At 37.0% G+C, this 19,725-nt stretch overlaps 1 protein-coding gene across 3 annotated transcripts; it reads right to left on the bottom strand.

Annotated features, from left to right (window-relative positions):
• Nucleotides 1–1,228: 1,228 nt before the first annotated feature.
• On the bottom strand, nucleotides 1,229–18,954 carry LOC144657585 (uncharacterized). Of its 3 annotated transcripts, none has more exons than XM_078517937.1 (10): nucleotides 18,929–18,954; nucleotides 10,712–10,784; nucleotides 8,526–8,668; nucleotides 8,350–8,444; nucleotides 7,364–7,441; nucleotides 7,086–7,269; nucleotides 5,604–5,800; nucleotides 3,684–3,964; nucleotides 3,095–3,182; nucleotides 1,229–2,633 (listed from the first exon to the last, which is right to left on the bottom strand). In XM_078517937.1, the coding sequence occupies exons 2-10, from the start codon at nucleotides 10,764–10,766 to the stop codon at nucleotides 2,114–2,116; spliced, it is 1,641 nt and encodes a 546-aa protein (XP_078374063.1). In that variant the 5' UTR covers nucleotides 10,767–10,784; nucleotides 18,929–18,954; the 3' UTR covers nucleotides 1,229–2,113. The 3 variants fall into 3 exon arrangements, with proteins under 3 accessions (XP_078374063.1, XP_078374061.1, XP_078374062.1); XM_078517935.1 differs by lacking the exon at nucleotides 18,929–18,954 and adding an exon at nucleotides 17,557–17,713; XM_078517936.1 differs by lacking the exon at nucleotides 18,929–18,954 and adding an exon at nucleotides 12,133–12,623.
• Nucleotides 18,955–19,725: the final 771 nt, after the last annotated feature.

The following is a 19,725-nucleotide window of genomic DNA, read 5'->3' as shown; positions in this document are numbered from 1 at the left end:
TTAAATTTTCTTTCTCAGTCACAGTCAGTTAACGTATTGGTATTGTCTTTGGTTCCTTGCACGGACCAATCACATCTCATAAATCGAGAACGAGCTGTCGAAAGTAGATAACAAGTTGATATCATGCTGTTTTGTTGACGCCGGAAGCTATAAGGTCTAAATGATTTAAATGATTTTTTAATGAACATAAACAAATTGATTTGCCTACTGAATGTGTAACTGAACGATGAGAAAATCTCTTGGTTTCTTGGTCAGTTCCATATCGACTTCGAGTTGTACCAGAAACCAATGGTTAAACTCAATAGATCAGTTACTTCTTTTTGATAGTTTATTATGACAATCAAAGAAACAGGAAATTAGCTAGCATTTAATTATGATAATATATATACAGAGTGACATAATTTTAGCACGTGACCATAAAACAATTCACAGAATGCAGAGAATCATTTTTTTCTTTTAATAAATATTCTCTAATAACAATAATTAGAAAGTAAGAAAATCATTGTTAAATAAGTGAGCGTTTTGGCATGACCAGCATCAAACTACTCATTACAGGCTCGCTCAAGCAAAATCAAAATAAATATCTTTTACGCATCGAGTTATAGGTACGCATAGTGTGCAAATTGCTGAATTAACGTGAATAATATTCTCGCAACAAATAACTTATTGTTGCTTGAGGCGCAACTCTTTTGCTTAAAATAAACTTTTAACTCATAAAACTATCGTCACAGACGGTATAGGCACGCCTTTGAGACGCGCTCTAAATCCCTAAAAGGTCTAAAATACGTATACATAATTTTTGAAAGTTCAAGAAGGTAGACGAGACATAACGTCCAATACTGGTTAACGTATGCTCGTCTTTCAATTAAGTAATTGTTTAAATAAATCTTTTATGTCTTAGTTAGAATTATATATTGTACATAAAGCTGACTTATATTAACTAGTATTGACAAGTAATACTAAAACTATGAATTAATCTTTAATTCTGGGTGATTCATGATTGTCCATTCTAGCTAAGTCCTGGCTAAACCTGGGATAATCTTGGATGTCTATATCATTTTAATCCGTCTGAGTTACAGAAGGGTTATTTTTCTACAAAACTAAATGTAAGTATCTATTTTTATAACCATAGTTACAGTGTATTGGTTTTCGAGCGAGTGTAAGACACAGGAGACAATTCATTTGCGGCAAGTGCAAAGATGGCTGGGAGATCGCGCTCGCTCTCTCAACGTAGTCCAATTTAAACTCCGAACCTGGCGACCTGTCTGGGTAGAGAGTGTTGTTGTTCTTGTCCTTGCTCCGAGGGCTTTTCTCTGGATTCCCCGTTTTCTTTCCTCTACTTTTCTTAACTCCAAATCAATCGGGAATCCAAGGGCCACAGATTTGTCATTAGCAATACTGTCATCTGCTATTCACATAGAACAAATTCGATTAAGGAATTTTAAGTAGGAAAAGTGCACAAACCTAAGTTTGGCTCTCTCTCGTTCCTGGTATACAAACGCCATTGGTTGAACAGTACGACCGACAATCGCACAAGGTTGTTGAACTCTGAATAAAAGTATTTACAACTTTCCAAAACCAGGTTACAGGAAAACCGATGTAAGACCAAATCCAAAGTAGATTAACCAGTCAGTTGGGATTAATTGCAAACCAGATCTTCCAATCTGGGTTATACTTTCTTTAACACAATTCAGGCAGTGAAAACCAAAATGTAAATGTTGGAAACCATGCTATCGTATTGATAGGGAGAATTCTCTGTTCATCTTAAACAAAATTTATAAAGAGACTATGTCTTGGAATGTGAGGACGTGAACGCGTCTTTGTTTAAATTAAAGTGTCTACCGTTATTTAAAGACAAGGTTTAAACTTGTCCTAGTCTTGTCATTTTGACAAATACGTCGTTTAAAGTCTTGATCAGTTTTTCTACAATCTTAATACTCTATAGTTAGGATACGCTTTCATTAAACACATATAAAAAAAAGTATAGAAGAACAAATCGTCTTAACTGAACTATACGTGACACATGGCCTCTTGAAGTAAATTGTGAATATATCACATCAGTCAAATTTCAGTTCATAATCTGAGCACTGCTCTGAAAGTGTTCTCGAAATTCTTAATACGTCGACAGGTTTGAGCCTACTTGGATCTCAATCCCAGAATCCCCTCCTGCCGAGCCGCTCAACGAGATTGGATTATCACGTCCCTGTATCCCAAGCGAGGAATTCTGGGACGAGATACTCATGGCTTTAGTGCCCAGGCTGGTGGTGCGGATCATTTCCATGACGCGGTTTTTCGTTGTGAGCATGCGCCAAGCTTCTTGAAAATCCTTCTTGATAATTCCGTGCAGCACGAAAATGAGAAGACCTTGAAATGAGCAAGTAATCGTGAAGAGGTAATGAAAAACCAGCGTTCCGACAGTCGAGGCTAAACCAGCGAATAACCAGTTGAGACCAAGCAGGAAAAACACTGACACAGTCGCTCTGAAGTGTGATAGCCGATTGGTTTTCTCAGACATGTGCGGAATGTTGTAGATTTCTTTCATCACGGCAATGAAGATGAAGACGTTGACCACCATGAGGAGGAGGACTGGAGCGAGGAACGCCCCGTAGAAAGCGTCAGCGTCCATCCAGCACCTGGAAACGAGAAAGAAACCACGGCGTCATTTATGTTAGGCAATTGTTTTCAAGGCATGATTTGTCTTAATGTCAATGTAAGTGATTATAATTAGGATTCTGCTGTTTTAAAGTTACATTTGAAAATGACAAAAGCTTCTTTACAAACGATTTCAAAAGGCTTCGGAAGCGTCAAGTTTATTTTTAGTGGTTCTTGGCTACTGGACACCAATCTTGAAACACTTCGCTCTTCGGAAAAATCCCGCGCCATTGCTTTTCATTGTTATCGAGCCCCTTGATTGTTCAAACGCATATGCTTAGCAAAATTGAAAAGAGGTGTCCAAGATTGTAATTCTTTCAGTTAACAAGAGCTCCTGATTTTCTCTTAAAATGCATGTAAATCAATATAGCCTAATTTGTTATTTCAGTTGTTAACAACTGCAAGTTACCAAGGTCTAATTAAAGGCTAAGTCTGTACTTACAGTGTTTCGTTGTTTTTGTCCGTGACGTGGAAGCCGTAAGAATCAGGTTCTGCCAGAACAGTTATGACGACAATCACAGCTGGGATAACTGTAAGTAAACAAATGTAAAAATGTAAAAAGTGAAAATCCTAGAAAACTAATGAGTAAGGCTGTTCTTATAACCCATCAAAAGCTAATTAGATTAACCTTAGTCACAACAACAACAACAAAACAACAATAAAAACACGAACAACAAATACAAACTATAGTAAAACAACAAACGACAAACCACAGAGGTAACTGAAGTCAAATGACATTGGGGGGAGGGGGAGGGGGAGGTGGGAAGAGGGTTGGAGGATTGGGGCCTGTACCTTTCGCATCTCGTACCCTCCCCCTTACCATTCCCCTTGAGGTTTCAGCCTCTTTGTGCTTTTTCTATTACAAAATTTTACGACTTGTTGAGAACTTTTTCTGATCATGAAGCATTAAGAGAAGAAACTGTATAGATGTAGATTTGTAGACCATTCTTTAAAGTATGAATGCTGTATTAAATTAATCGATAACCGAAACGCGAAGTTCAAGACTTATTAAATTCAGTTTAAAGACTTACTCCAGCCGACTACTCCAGCCCGGCACATGAACTCGTTCTGGGAAATAAGTGTCGTATCAAACACTTTGACCAGGTCTTGATACAGGTTGTACGCCTCAATGCTCATCCACACGATAGACGAGAGCAGGAAATAATGAAGAAAGGCAGCCATAGCTTTGCACAGGTCCAGTGAATCCGAGTCGGTTATACCATTGATGCCAAATGTGAATAACAAGATGGCGGCCAGCAGTGATATACACAAATAGACTAGAAGCTGATTTTGGCGAAGACGGCGAAGTTTCCTGTTTCAGGAAGAATCAAGTGGTTAACAAGTTTGGTACAGAGCGAAAGTATTCGCATTTGCTTTGGTTTTGCATTGCTTCCTTAGTGATTAGTTCTAAAAAAAATTGCGCCACTTTAAAAATCAAAGCAAATCTTAACTCTCTCGCACACGTCTTCCCGCCCTTCGCGCCGGCGACATGAATTTACCTGTCATCAGTGCCTCGGCTGTTTCTTAGCCTCTAGTATATCTAGTGAAACTGCTCATCAACGTGTATGAATAGTATTTAGAATTTCAAAGTAACCAATAACTTGTCTTTGTGTACTATCATATTTTCAAAACTAAACGTAGGGCAGTCAGATAGTAGAACAGACGTTTTAAGCTAGGTAATGAAACGGAAATACAACAAAAGACAGTTCGTATTCTTCGACCCCATGTGAATTGGTAATAATGTGTAATGCATGTACAGAACTAGACAATTTCACTCAAAATGACAGGCAAGAAATGCTCGCAGAAGACTGGACTATTCAACCCATAATCATATAGGCACGCTTTTATAGGCGCGCCAGCAATGTATGTAGAGGGCTTATGTATAAACAAAAGTCGCTTTCCATAAGTCAGAACTAGGCGGCCGGCCCGGTGGTTTTGTATGTGAAATGGGCTTTTTCCATCGGTTTTCCACGAGATGTTTTGCACAAATTCACCACACAGTGTATCATATATATATGAACTTGAACCTAATGGCCTCAATAGACGCTCTGAACAGTGATATGTTATATCTTTAGATCGTTATATGAAAGTTAGCTTTAGTTTATTATTATTTTTTATTATTATTTTTTATTTTTATTTTTTATATTTTTTTCATCTTTTATATATTATTAGTGCGTGTATTTTCTTTATACGTATATATTACACCCTCGACGCTGTATTTTATGCTTTTTCCTTATATGGCTATCGTGTTACGTATTATCCACTTATATACTTTAATTTAAATTTTAGGAGCCGTTAAGTTTTATCTCACTCCAGCTCTGGCCCTGTAGAAGACTAGTTGACTAGTCGAAATATCGGCCAAATAAATTGTCCAACACAAGTGTCGTCGTACTAGCCGTGCATTTAAAATTACTTTTTTATACACCTCGAGTGAGTTCTAGTACATGCATCTCCAAGCTACGTGAGATCCGACAACAATTGTGCCATAGTCTTCCTAACGTTGTGTGGCCCTCTGCATTTAATCGTCCCACATATATATATGTATTGACTGATTTAACAGGACAAATCTGACTAAGGGACGGACCATTATTTTTTTGGAGGGGGGGGGGGGGGGGGATGAAAAATATTGAAAAAAATTGTTTGCAAGGCCTAGAAAGACAAAATAAATTGTTTGCAAACACGATATGTATAACAAAAATTAGTTAGAATTTCGAAAAAAATGTTTGCAGAGGTGCATAAACTAAAAAAAAGTTTGCAGAGGAAAACTTTTCATCCCCCCCCCCTCCAAGAAAATAATGGTCTGTCCCTAACATCGAATATACCGGTCTGGCCAGCTAGTTCTGACTAATGAAAAGCGCCCTAAGTATGCTTGTTACTGAAAAAATAGCACTATACGCAGCTATTTCAACTGAATAAACAGCTTAGTACTATACGTACTATAGTTGAATTACCTTGAAAGGACAATCGTCAAAATGGTTAAAGTCAGCCCCACAGCAGAGAATGCGCATCCAACATATGATATGACTGTCAGCGCGTTCTGATGGTTTTCCGGGATGTCCTCGTGTTTTCGTAGAATGGTTTTAGATGTAAAACCATGCTTTCTCTTCAAAAGCTTTAGATAGTCGGTGACCCCTGATTCAGGAATTTCCTTAAAGAACGAAAAAAAAACACGTTTTGTTGGTAGAAAGTCAAATCGACAAATTTAATTGAGAAAATTATTTTTATATCCACTTTATTTGAAGTGCGTTTAAATCCCAGAAAAATCAAAAGTTGAAATGAACGTTTGGTTTAGTCCATTGAACTTAGTAGCTCATCAGCGCTGAAGAAATATGAAGTATCTTCCCCCCCCCCCCCCCATCGGGATGGAGGTAACAACCAGGTTTCTTGCGGACGGTACTGCAATATTACGCTAGTTCTCATCAGTATGGGAGGCGCGGGGGCCTTAAAGTTAGTGCGCTAGACTCCGGATCGAGTGGCACTGCGTTGTGTTCTTGGGCAAGACGGTTTTCTCTCATAGTGCCTCTCCACCTAGGTGTATAAATGGGTACCGGCGAGTTCAGTGCTGACGGGTTACCCTACAATGGACTAGCAACCCATCCAGGGAGAAATAGAAATACTCCTAGACGCTCCATGCTACGGAACCGGGATAAGCTCCGGCCTGATAGGCCACTTGGCCCAAACACAGACTAATTAGGTGTCTTACGTATCCAACAATACAAGGCTTTCAGGAAGGTTCTGAAACCCAACCTCGTTATCCTAAATTCAATGCATTAATCACTAGACCACAGTGTTTCCCGTAAAAATCGACAATTACGCAATTTAAAATTATAAAAAACAGGCCTAAGGTTCTTCCAGTTTTTGAAAGCTGATATTTTTATAATTCTGTACCCTTATTTGTGGGGGCCTGGTATCCTAATGGTTAACCTGGTAAACTCCGAATTGAGGGTTCGAGCCCTGGCCGGGGTCAGTTGTGTCATGTTCTTAGTGCAGGGCACTTTACTCTCATGGTGCCTCTCTCCACCCTGAGATATTTTAATTATAGCTTAACTTTTAGATTTTAAACAGTTTTAGCAAAATTATTGTAAATTATATCATAACTTTTTATCAAAGTTTATTTTATATCTTAGTCTCATATCTTAGTTTTTAATTTGCATAGAAGAGCCAATATTGTTAATTATTATTATTATAATTATTATAATTATTATTATTATCATTAATAACATACGGTGGACTAGCTTTCTATTTAGGGAAATTAGAAATGCTCCTAGTTTTTTTTGCGCTACTGAAACGGGAGGTAAGTAGCAACCTGATGGGTCACTGACTGGAGTTAAACACAGACTGTGCCACACCCTAGGGGCTCCTGCCTACCCTTTCTCAGTTAGGTTTTTCCGTATTCTAGAAACTGAATGAACAATAAAGAAGTTTATGATCACCTTGAAAACAAATGCAGTTTCGTTCAATAGAACTTTCGGTTTCGGTTTTGGGATTTGAAAGTGCACGACAGTTCTGAGGTATCCCCAAACCGTGTTCCCTAAAACCTTTTTCAGATCGTGCAGATTCCTGGACGGGTCAGTTACATTCAGATCCAATCGCATCACCATGATGAAGTAAACACCTCTGAAATTTAAACAAAATCAACAAATGGAGATCACTTTTGTGGCCTTATTTTTAATTGCTATAGAAAATTGTATAATTTTATGTAATGTCTTACTTTTCTTCTTTTTGCTGATCAGGTGGAATTTCTGTTTTCTCTGTGGCGTTTATGTCCTGCCCACCAAGTGACGGAGGTCTGCAGAATTAAATTATAATTAAGACAAATTATCAAAAAAACACAGGTTGCTATTTGTCTAATAAGACAAGTCTTGAAATCAAAAGAACATTCAGTACTTGATTCATTTTATTTGTTTTTTTTCATTTCAAAGAGAATCGTTAATTCCTTTAAGTCCTTTTACGACAGTTTTCGAGACAGTTTCTATTACTGGCTGTGCTCATTCGTGCCAAAGAACAGACAATGGAGCAACAATGAACAATGAGGACTAAAGGGTTTTTGTAACATTTAGACAATTCCAAGCTTAGTATCTTGAACTCGGAGCCTTATTTCCCATGTCTCTTGACCGGTGGTCGAGAGTTCTGTTTAAATACCCTCTGTTCTAGAAAAAAATGAAACTCCTGTTGCACAGACTAGTGGCCTATGCGGCAACGGACTGGCTACAAGACTCTTGAAAGCACAAATCTAGTGTTTTCTTATTTATATTCACGACTAACACATGCAAGGTGGGTGTGCAGCTCGAACTATGAGCCCGAGTATTAAATGCCGTCATCATCAAGTACATTTTTCAAACAAATATAGCTAAAACACCTTTCGGACTTTAAGCCTATGCGCCGCATGGTATGAAAACCCAAAAACCCAGTGGGAAAAATGGGAACGTACTCCCCAACCAAATGCAGGCGCACAAACCTTTGGGGGTTAAAGGTAAAGTACAAAGACAACAAGACTATATAAAGTAAAAATTAAAAAGTTCGACTGAGATGAATACATTACAACCATCAAACCTTATATACGTTACAACAATAGAGTCAATGAACGCCATAACGGCTCACGTGGATCAGTTTCATACCAATAAGAAATTATTTACATTCCCTGTCACTGCCACTTACAGTTTAGTTCCGCCGAATGTAAATTCATTTTTTCTTTACCTGAAAAAAATGCCCTCATCTGTCTTGTTTAGCAATACAGTATGTTGTCTCTTGAATAGGTTGACTTGAACAAAAAAGTCAAACATTTTCCATAACTGCAGTGTAAAGAAGAATTTTTTTGGTCAGCAATTCTCTTCAGTAAGGCGAAGGGGTGATACTTAACAATTAATACTTACCCCTGTTCTGACATCGTTAGCGAGATTTTGACATGGTTCGCAATCTTTCATGTCTTTCGTATAAAACTCTTTTGTAAAGTTGTGGTTCACAATCACACCAGATGCGTAATAATGGACTGACACGTCATCCCCAGTACATAACCCTATTGTAGAACATAAAGTTGATATTAGACTTGTTAAAGTCATGTCAATGCTTCTGGTTATTGCAGTGCGCGGCAAAGTGTCTACGTATATATTACTAAAGGACCTGAAGGCAAACTTTATATTTGGTAAATAGTTTAATTTATTTTTTTTTTCTGAATCAATTATATGATGATCTCACTGATCGAAAACGTTTAGTGTACAGTTTTTCATATTTTTACTTGGGTTTTAAACGTATTATTCATCTACCAAATTTGCTCATTATTGTTGCTATTTTGTAAATATATGTTATCAAACAATCCTAAAATATTTAAAGCCCTCTTTCTCTATTATATACGCCCCCAGCACCCTCTACTGTAAGGCCTGATCGAAAAGTCACTTTCTGCAGACCTTTTATTGAAAACTATTTTCTACGCGCTCAATCCAAATTGTGATAGGGCTTCATAACTTTACCCAGCTGCTTTTCTAATTCAGTATGACAGTTTTTGTGTTTTACTCTTGACTGGTTTTCTAAGTTCCAGCCATTTGATCCAAAAAACCTTTCTTTACTCAAGAGAAAAAAAGCGACATTACAAACATTGAGAAAATATGTCACAGCTCAAAGACAAAAAATGTGTTTACTACTATTGAACCAGCTGCTCTTACTCTTGGCGTCTAAGCAGGAATTTTTGATCAATCACTCCCCTATATATTGTTTTGGCATGGCTGTAATGTTATTGCATTATCATTCTGTGGATGAGTGTTGTAAAACGGCGAACTCGAACTTTAAAAAACGCGGTATTGGTGGTGGAACTAAAGGGCCTGTTTACATGATTCCGGAATGACTTTCATTCCGGAACGAGTTTCGTTCCGGAATGAAATTCGTTCTGCATTTACATGACCGAGTCGACCGGTTCAACCAAAGGCATTTTCACGTGCACGATTTCCGCGCGAGATCAAAACAAGGTGGCGCATGTTTCGCGCGAGATCAAAACAAGATGGCGCATGTTTCGCGCAAACATGTTTTTGTGCCCATTAATGGCCGTATCTGCAGTTTTGACGAGTAATTTGACCATAGAGCTGCTTCTTTGGGCTAAACAGTAAATGCTATTACGTTTTTTCGCTCTGAATTCAAACTGTGGAGTCCGTATGCGGTTGAACAAGTTGCGAGTTCATCTCGGAACGAAATTCGTTCTGTGTTTACATGATACCAGAATGAAATGTCATCCCAGAACGAAACTTTCATTCCGGAATGAAAACCGGAATGAACTCATTCCGGAATGACTTGACTTTCGTCTCGGTATCATGTAAACAGATACAGAGAAATGTATGGGGATGGAATGAACTCGTTCCGGAATGAAAGTCATTCCGGAATCATGTAAACAGGCCCTAATAATAAAGTATACGTATTTACTTTCACATAAAAATCGTAATATAAAATCACCAAAAAGGCTGTCAGAACTTGTTTAATAACGCGAACAATATCGTATTTAGCAAGTCAATTCGTGCAATTAGTCTCGTAACGGCTAAAAGCAATATGTGCTGTTCTGTTACGGTGGCAACTTGTTCGAAGTGTTTGAACCACGTGCAATGCTGAAAATAGTCGTGACAGTGTTGCTGTGCTTATCAGCACGAACGTTAAAACTTGGTTATACAGCTTACTGGCAACGTCGTCGCGCTTGTTGCAATGCATGAAACTGTTGATTTTCATGTTAGAATAAGGTCAATTTTTGCGCTAACTGTCCCGCATTTTATTTTTTGCAAGACAAATTGCAAGGAGCGGTAACTAATGTACAAAGAGGGCTAATCATTAGACTACCTTATTCTCACATTAATTCTCGAGACGATCGTTATTACAGTTCTGAGGTGAAAGCTACTTGTTGAAGAATAAAAAAATCATGAAATTTAATACACTCCAATTCGACCTTCCTTTCAAAATCGCAATATTAAATACTCGCGAAATATGGCTCTTGATGTTTCGTGAAATTTAATGAGAATAAGGTAGTTCTAATTTATTTCCTCTCACAGCGAGTGAAATATGTACCGAGTCAGACATAATAGCTTACCTGTGAGCACTCCAATGAGGACAAGAATTGTCAGTCGCTGGTATAATGGCTCCATTGGAGCATGTAGTTGATTCTGAAAACACAGAAATTTAAAGCGGATGTTGAGTATGATGTAATGTATATGAAATGATTCATATATGAACTGCATGCGGATGTATATATGAAACTGATAAATGATCATCGCAGTGAATTTCCAATTTGAGCAATTGGAATAAAGAACTGAGAAAAATTCAGGGCTTCAACGAGTATTGATTTTTTTCAGGCTTCTTTATTCCAATAGCTCAAATTGGAAATTTCCTGCGATGATCATTTATCACCGTTCATGGATGTTGAGTATATCACCATCCTACGTTTACACGTACAACTTCGAAGCCTCTGTCTGCTATTTGTATACTTAGCTCAGTAAAAGGATAGTTAGTATCTACAATTTTGACTTCTCATTTAAAACAGAATAAAATCTCCAGGACTGATAAAACTTATCTTTTTATTATTTACCCTTGAAACTCAGCTTAGCGAATTCGTCTTACGCAAAAGAAAACGATAATATCGAGTTTTGGTTTTGATTCTACCATAAATATGTGGCCGAGATCGCTTAAAAATGAATCAAAATAACTTTGCTGAATATGTACTAAGGTAAAAAAAAAAATAATGGACTCTGTGAGTCCTAGGGTAAAATTTAATTCCTTTGTTTGCATTATTTAAAATGAACCAAAACGAGAAAGGAAAGTCAAATGAATTATAAGTGACGTGATTTCGTTATTTGTTTAATTGATGAAACCTTGGACGCTTCATGGGATTGACCCTTATAATGTCCTCTTATATAATTCTAATGTGATCTTATTTTGTTCCAATGTAGCTTGCAATGGGCATAAATATCACATGTCAATATAGTTCAAACATTCGAGATTAAAACTCAAAACAGAACCGGACCTATTAGTATATAGTCGCGCGTTTTTTCTTGCGTTTATCGATTGACTAGAAACTTTTCGCTACCACATGTATTGTAATTGGCTTGCAGGGGAAAAATCCCAACGAAATAGAAATGTGTAGGCACGATTTAAGTGGGCATATAGGACTTCTTATGTCAGTGAACAACTTTCCCCTCGAAATGCTGTCCTTGGCTTCCTGCGAAAAGGTAATTGGTAACGGAAGGTATTAATTCACAATTTTTTCTATGTAAATATAAATCGTCCGCTTACGCTAAGCCTTGAGTGCACATTATATTTTTGAATTTCAAACCCTTGAATTGAAAACTTAAATGGGACGGTAAGTCTTTTGATACCTCATCTAACTTCGCGAAAAATTGTTCTATGTTAAAATAAGCTTGACTTTTAAGACTGGCTTTTCCACACTACGAAAAGCATAATATATCTGATTTAAATGAATAATAAAAATGATTACAATATAAAAACAGATATTACCTTTCAACCCAAGAGTTCGTTTGGTCCGCTTGAATATTAACGTAAATATGAAAACGTTTTAGAGTGAGCTTTTTGTTTTGGTAAAATCCCTCAGTTGCCAAAAAAGGCCGATTTTTAGATGGAAGAGGCAATTTGAAAGTAAATTGGAACGATTAGAGATACTGGCCTTAAATGGAAGAGGGAACGACACATAGTAATTGACATCTGTCCATTTCTTTGTTCACCTGTCTTACGTAAATTGAAAATTTTCAACTGTCATTCAAAAAACATACAAATGGTATTCGTCAATAACTGTTTAGTACACATAACCCGACATCCTGTCACTAAACAGACATAAAATGTCGAATGAAATTCCCCGTTTATTCTGTTCTAACGAGGAAGTTGACGACTTGGCAGAACATCTAACAAAGCTTCGCACCTTTTATTCTCTCCAACTTACATCTCGTTATAGGAGCGTTTGAACTTTAGGTGTGAAATCGTTGCAACTTGTATGCTAATTCTTAACTCGAGTCGCAACACATGAGAACGTTTCATAATTTATTTACATTTAAACGTGTTGCCATGGGTGACGCCTGATCAAATGTGACACACTTACTGCGAAACATGTATCAAACCATGTATTGAACCAAGAACGTGCCCTCCTCTTTTCGATCAAGTAGATATGTTAATAACATTAGGTCGCCGCTATTACCACAACAAAGGCCAAAACACACATTGTTATAATGTACAAAGCTACAAAATGGCACGGCGACGAGTATAATTTTATCCAGTACAACGGTTTTTGGATATCGATTCAAAGGGTATTGGAAAAACAGATTTTGATATTTGTCTTTTTCAACGAAAAGCGGCAACGGATATAGTAAGTACACTCCAACAACAAGAGAATGTTAGATTTTAATACGAAAGAAAGTTGTGGAAAAGTTGACCTTGGTGCAACAAATTTTAGTGGAACTACATTCATTGTTGATGACATAGCTATGAAAGAAATGACAATTAGATGTTTTAGACCGTCAAGAACTTAAATTCAAACTAATTAAAAATAAGTGGTTAGATACAACAGTCACGTACAAAATATAAACCTCCTCAGTCAAATATTCGTCTAGTGTCAACTCAAAGTATTTCAAGTTCTTACTGCCTGCCATACATTTTGCTCAATGCAAGTTTGGAGAATTTGGTGGGATTATAAGACATAATCTATATATTATTGATTTTGTAACGAAAAAATAGATCCTGGTCGCTTTTAATTGTTGTAAGAACGGTTTTCAATAGAGTGTAGAGCGCTTGAGTCATCCACAGTGAACATAAGAGACACAATGGGCCAGAAAGAAGTCGAAGCAAATTCACGATTTTGACGCCAAATTAAAGCGCGGGAAAACGCACGTGGCGACGTCTTGATTGGTTTTTCATATACAGCTATTTGAGTTAAAGTTGTCGGATGAAAGCTTTTAAGCCTACACGACAAGACTGAATGGTTGTCTTGGCATTCACTGGAATTTTGCTTATTGCCCTAGAAGAAATGTAAAGTTTGTATTTTTGCACGTGAAGAATTTGTTTTTCCTCTCAGGAGGCCTTTTCTGTAGCTTTTCTTTCACTCTCGCAAGGCTTTAAATTTTGAAAATTCTTCTAAGATTCAGCGTGTTGAATGTACCTTATTTCCACATGTCTGAAGAAGAAGAAAACGTGCAAATTTTCGTTTGTCATATCGTTTTATATCTCATTAATATTCAGCACGTACAGTGGTAGCTCTCTTCTTCTACCCATACCACCTTTCGGTCTTGTTGCGCGCACTTTTGTGCTTTTTTTTTCTGACAACCTTTCTCGAAGCAGCTCTACACATGTATAAAAGTGAAATGAAATTGCCAATAAAGTGCCAAAATTGGACTACCACCACCGAAGAAGGGCTATTGCCCAAAACGTCTGCTGTTTAAAAAAAAAAAAAAATTGGCACTTTATTACCAATTTTATTTCACTTTTATTATTTATTAATGCCACGTAGTATTTGGAACTTTTGTTCTTTTTTCCAATGTAAACATGTATAGGCTGTTGTGTACAAAGTAGTACCTTTGCCACCAAGCCACTTATTCGTATTTGAAAGGAAACAGGAATTTAAATGTGCTAGTTGGTATTGTTGTAGCATTTACGTTCGATGATCATGAGAAATTATTTGTCAGTAGCAAGGTAGCTAAAAACTAGTCCGCCCTTATTAATTAAAGATAGATAAATGTAGATTTAAACATTTTGTTGTAAAAGCAGTCATTCCCTTAAAGGAATACGTCTTTCTTCTTGTTTTTTAGGTAGGGACACAATCAAACAAAACAAAAATATATTCTGGTTTTTGGTGTCGCACTGTTATAAAGTTACCAGAAAAAAATCACGGTAAAAACAGTTTACCTTTTTGCTACGTACCTCAGTGTAAAAATATACAGCGACAGGAAGAACAGTTAGAGTAGAAATGGATCAGGAAGAATGGAAGGCTTAGCGTGGGAAGGCTGTGTAGAAAAGCCTCAGGGGAGGAAATAATGAAGAGTAAAAAAGTGGGAGAGTATTTGATGCTAAAATTATCCGCGATTTTTTAATCGCTAAAACTCCACTGGAATAATTAACAAACAGGAAGTTGAAGAGCAAATAGTGGGAACCGTTATTGATCGATACAGGAAATTAAACATAAAATTAAACACGTGGTTTGCGTGCGGCCCGGGGGGGTACTCCCATAAATTTCGGATAGGGGTGTGCCGCCAAGGTTCTTAAACGCTGACCCTATTTAAGGATAAAGAAAGCGAAAATTGATACCCTTTTTTAAGGCCCAAAACCGAAAAATGACACCCTATTTAAGGGGAGGAGAAACGTTCCGTGACGACCCAAATAACGGCTAACCGCGCACGGCAAGACACAAATCTTTATAAAATCGCTTTTCTAATACCTGAACTGAAAATTCAGTTTTCAGATATCTTTTTCTCGTTTAGCTGGGCGTTTATTTTAGCTTATAGAATTTAGGTACCCTATCTAAGGATCACAGCGGGAACACATTGCCAAAAGGAGCAAAAATGATACCCTATTTAAGGAACGAGAACCTCAAAAACCATACCCTATCGGGCGGCACATACCTATATAGGCCACATATGGGAGTACCCCCCCCCCCCCCCGGGGCGTGCGGATGGAAGCCTTATGTGACACCAGGTACGAGGGAAATAGGTGAAGGTACTACAGTAAATGGTTGAAACTCCTGCCGTCAGGAAGGAGGCGTCAGGAAAAAGAAAATAATATTCAGTTACATGCCGACACCAAACTCATAAAACACTTTAATTTATATAAAATATAAAAAAATGAAAACAATGACAGAATACAGAAAGGCTAAGTTTACCCAGGCTTAAACTCCCACTTTAGAACTCGCAATAAAAACTTTACAGTCGGCAATCTCTATTATTACATGACTAAAGCCGCGTTTACACGAGAAATGTTTATGTGAGAAATATATTTGATTTTGATAACACAACAGTTATTTGTCGGCAGTTTAAAATTTAGCGCGCCAAATTACCGTGGACAGAAGAGATATACGCGCACAGTGCCGAGTGGAGGATTGCGATATGCTGACGCAATATTTGTCACATTTTGTGTGACGAGTGGTCTACACAAGTAACTTTTCGTATGTGACAATTTTTATCACATAAAAGCTGACACGCCAGCTTCTCAACATATATATTTGTCACAGAAAAATTGACCATTTTGCCTTATATACACGTGCAAATAAAAATTGATCCTTAAGACAGCTGAGAGGTCCAAAAACAAAACTCAGTCAATTGCAATGCTTTATTGCTGATTCGATATCATTGGACTGGATAAAGTTTCTACAGATCTCTTTCAATCATGAAGCCGTGGAATAACGGTTATTACACCATGCTTGCTAGGGACCGTACTAGGAGTGTATCGATACTTTGCCTTTTCTGAACGTAACTCGCTGCCCTCGATCCACACTGACACGAGCAAAGGTTGATAATTGATTGTTAAGACTGTTAATAAGATCTATGTCAGAAAGGATTTATAAAAAAAATATATAAACCCACTGTACTAAAGCGTTGCGGATTAACGGCCGTTATTACTTAAATCAAAAAGTAGCATTTCTTGTAGACTTGCCTACAAGCTGAGCACACAGAGCGCGAAGCGCGAGAGCTCGTCGTTCGCACCGGGGTCTACAACCACCAAACCACTTGCTTTCCTTTGCACTTATGTAAGTTAGGGCTTAGCCATTCTATTTTATACATCGGGCAATTATGCGATACTCAGAAGCGATGGCCGGAATGAAACCTTTAAGCAGTTTTTTTGAAAACTAAGGAAAACACAACACAGCTACTTTATATTTACAGGATAATTCCCTACGTGATTAACTTGACACCATTCGTAGTGAGCCTTTTCTCTTCCAGTATAAACGTAACAATGATATAATACAATATCTCTTACGTAACAATAATAATATCTCTAAACTGACTGACGTATTTTCATGCCGGATAATACACTAATTTTAGTAGTACTTTTTTTTTTTTTTTTTACAAAAAATTGCATCATTCTTCCTTTCAAGAGTAATGCCTTATACAAACTGAATGCATATTTGGTGTCGCAATTGTTTGTTATTTTGATCTTTGAAAGAATAAAAATACGAAATAAGCAGAAATTAAGTCTTTTTCTCATTCAAGATCGTTTGGCTTGAAACTAAAATCAATTGAACAGTATTTGTTTTACTGCATTTTTATCCGCGAAAATACTGTTAATAACTTGTCTATTTTGTCAGACTATGCTACATGAAGACTGGCAGTCTCGTCATATCGTAATGGTTATTAAATGTAAAGTGTTTTGTTTTGGAAACTTACTTTTATGACCGGCCGTGGGGCTTCGAAGCACATGTACAAAATCGCATTCGAACAGTATTAGATTGATCGCAATTACTTAAGTTTGTGGGAATATCGCAGTATTCAAAACTTTAACTGTCTTCAATGTCTTCAATGAAATTTATTTTTTATTTGTTTATCTGAACTGCGGACGAAATTAGCAGACCCACGGGCACCACAAAAGTACCCTTTTTGGAGAAGAAAAAAATTTTCATGCCAATGTCTTAATACGGATAATTCCGTCATTTTGTGTGAGTCAATCATTGTTAACGCTTAGCAGCCAGTCGAAGCTACTAGAACACAATTTACTTGGTACTCCAGTGTAACTATCTCAATTCTTTCTGCGTGACTGAAATCGCCCCTTCAATTAGGCAATAAATACTCAGTCAAAAAGACCGTGGCTTTGATCGAATTTTTATGCCGGAGAAGTTCTATATAAGTGAGAAGATACCAGGTTAAAAGAAAAAAAATTGTACGTTGCAAGAAAACGTAAAATATTACCTTAGCCTCAGGTAAAGCAGCTGCAAAAACTAAAGACACCTACCTTATAAAATTGAACGGATTTCTTCAAGACGAAATATTCAAACGAACCACGTAATTTGCTGTTATGTCGTGTTCGTGAAGGATTCAACTTTTTTAAAACACGCCCTTAAGTTAAAATCGCGTTTTTAGTCCATCCTTTAATGTTGGCTTGATAACCGAGCAACATAATGAAAGGAAAATATCCTTGTAGCGAAAACTGCATTTTTGAGAGAGTCTTCAAACAATTTTGATTGGCAGTTACGTCAACCAATGACAGCTGTGCTAACATGTGCTTGTTGATGCCGCGAAGGTTGTGAACTTTTGATTGGCCGAAAGGACTATCACTGATTGAACAGTTAAACGTATGTTCTAGCTATTTGGTGATTGTTTGCATTACATATCTTACACTTTAGCTGCGTTCTGTTTATGCTCGTTTGCATGTATATTTAAATTATGGACTTTGCGTGAAATACGACTGTGACGTCAGCCTTGCGTGGTCGTGAACGAGAGTCAAGTCACGCTACTGTTTGTGTCAGGTTTTCCGATTCATGATTTTGCCTTTATTCTTTATTCTTTATTCTTTTAATTACTTCTGATTCAAGTCAAAATTAAATCTAAAAAATGAAATACAAATATTCATTATTTATGCTTTTACACCTACAAGTTCATCATGGATGATATCGCGAAAAAATTTCTGGGAGTTTATTCAAAGACCCTAAAGGCCCCCACAGACGAGGAAACATCTAGTTTATAAATATAGCCTGGAGGAAAAGTAAACAATTATTAGTTTTAGTCCTTTTTTTACCGCGACAAAATTAAATGTTGCGTGCGCGTAAACGTGAAAGCTTCAAGGGAAATAATATTTCTGCAAACATCTTTTTTTCGTTTTAGGGGTCCTAAAAGACTTGGTTATCAGAAAACCGAACAAGAGGGATATGTTTACGGCACTATTTCGGCACTTGAACAAGTGAACACGGTTTCTCCCTTCAGAATACGCTAAATTTATACGAGACCAAACTGTAAGAAAATCGAGTCTTTTTTAAAAATAAAATTTTTGAAAAGAATCTCTGTTCAAACACACATATTTATATAAGACGCCTTATCATTTTAAGCAATGGAGCGCCCCACCCTGTCTCCTAGGCTATAGCTATCACAACCAAAAGGAATTTCTGAATAGACAGACACAGACCATGTGTAAGTCATGTACGATTCGATCAAAACTTTTAACTAACTGGAAATCAAGATATAGTTTAGTTTTATACTCTGCTGAAGGTGAACAGATGTCACCGAAAATTTAGACAAGAAAAAACAGATTGGCTTAAAAACCTTCTGTAAATGTCTTCTACCGATCGCAGTACTGGTTCCAGTATTTTCAGTAATATAGTTTTACTAACCTTTCAATTTTATCTGATTTTGACCACTGATACTTATCGTCGTCAGCACTTCTTTTGTGTAACCTATCGTTTGAAACTTTCATGAGTCAGTTAAAGGTTTATTTGACTCTAAGATCAATTTTGTTGACGGCTGTGGCAAAATTGTCGATACTAGTTTTTCTTTGATCTAATAAGCTTACCATTCGCAGTTGTTTCCACAGGACTCAGCGAGAGAGGTTGACCGAAAGGAGAGTGAAAAACGTGACCGAAAGATGCGTGTTTGAAGGCTGCACCTTGCCAATACACTAAAACAAATGTGTAATTAAGAAAATGATTACATCAGGAATTTTTTTGTGACTTCCCATCGCAACATGTCATATATTTTTTGGGCAAAATCTAATAAATTAAAATGTAAAGTTTAATGTCTTTGTAAAGTTGGTGGTGACAATACTATGATAGATGTTATTAAAATACTGATTATGTCATTTTTGCATAATAAATATTGTAGCTGGTAATTTAATTCAGGAAATATTAAACGGCAATGACACAATAATGTCGATTTCGTGGCCTAAAACAGAAATGATATTACCCGTTTGATCAATTACATTCCAGTCTGTGCGATATTGTATTTTACCTCGATGTAATTACATGCACTTTCGCCAATATTTCCATAAACGCAAAATTAAATTTTTTTTATAATACGTGCACAATTAAATTAGACCAAACCAAAAATAGATCGGACTGCGAGCACGAGCAAGGGATTAGGAATACAACTTTTCAAAACTATATACTACGCTTTCGATTATTACTCTAAAGCT

This window comes from Oculina patagonica, chromosome 6 (genome assembly GCF_052425735.1).
Source record: "Oculina patagonica isolate OP01 chromosome 6, crgOcupat, whole genome shotgun sequence".
Lineage (NCBI taxonomy): Eukaryota > Metazoa > Cnidaria > Anthozoa > Scleractinia > Oculinidae > Oculina > Oculina patagonica.
The sequence above is the reverse complement of the archived record's forward strand: the minus strand, read 5'-3'. Positions and strand labels throughout refer to the sequence as shown.

Bases quoted from the DNA above. Each gene is read 5' to 3' on its own strand.
- LOC144657585 (XM_078517937.1), bottom strand. From the start codon at position 10,766: ATGGAGCCATTATACCAGCGACTGACAATTCTTGTCCTCATTGGAGTG. The intron at 8,669-10,711 runs GTAAGCTATTAT...GTTCTACAATAG, and splicing joins CCTCATTGGAGTGCTCACAG to GGTTATGTACTGGGGATGAC. The intron at 3,183-3,683 runs GTAAGTCTTTAA...GTTTACTTACAG, and splicing joins GGCTGGAGTAGTCGGCTGGA to TTATCCCAGCTGTGATTGTC.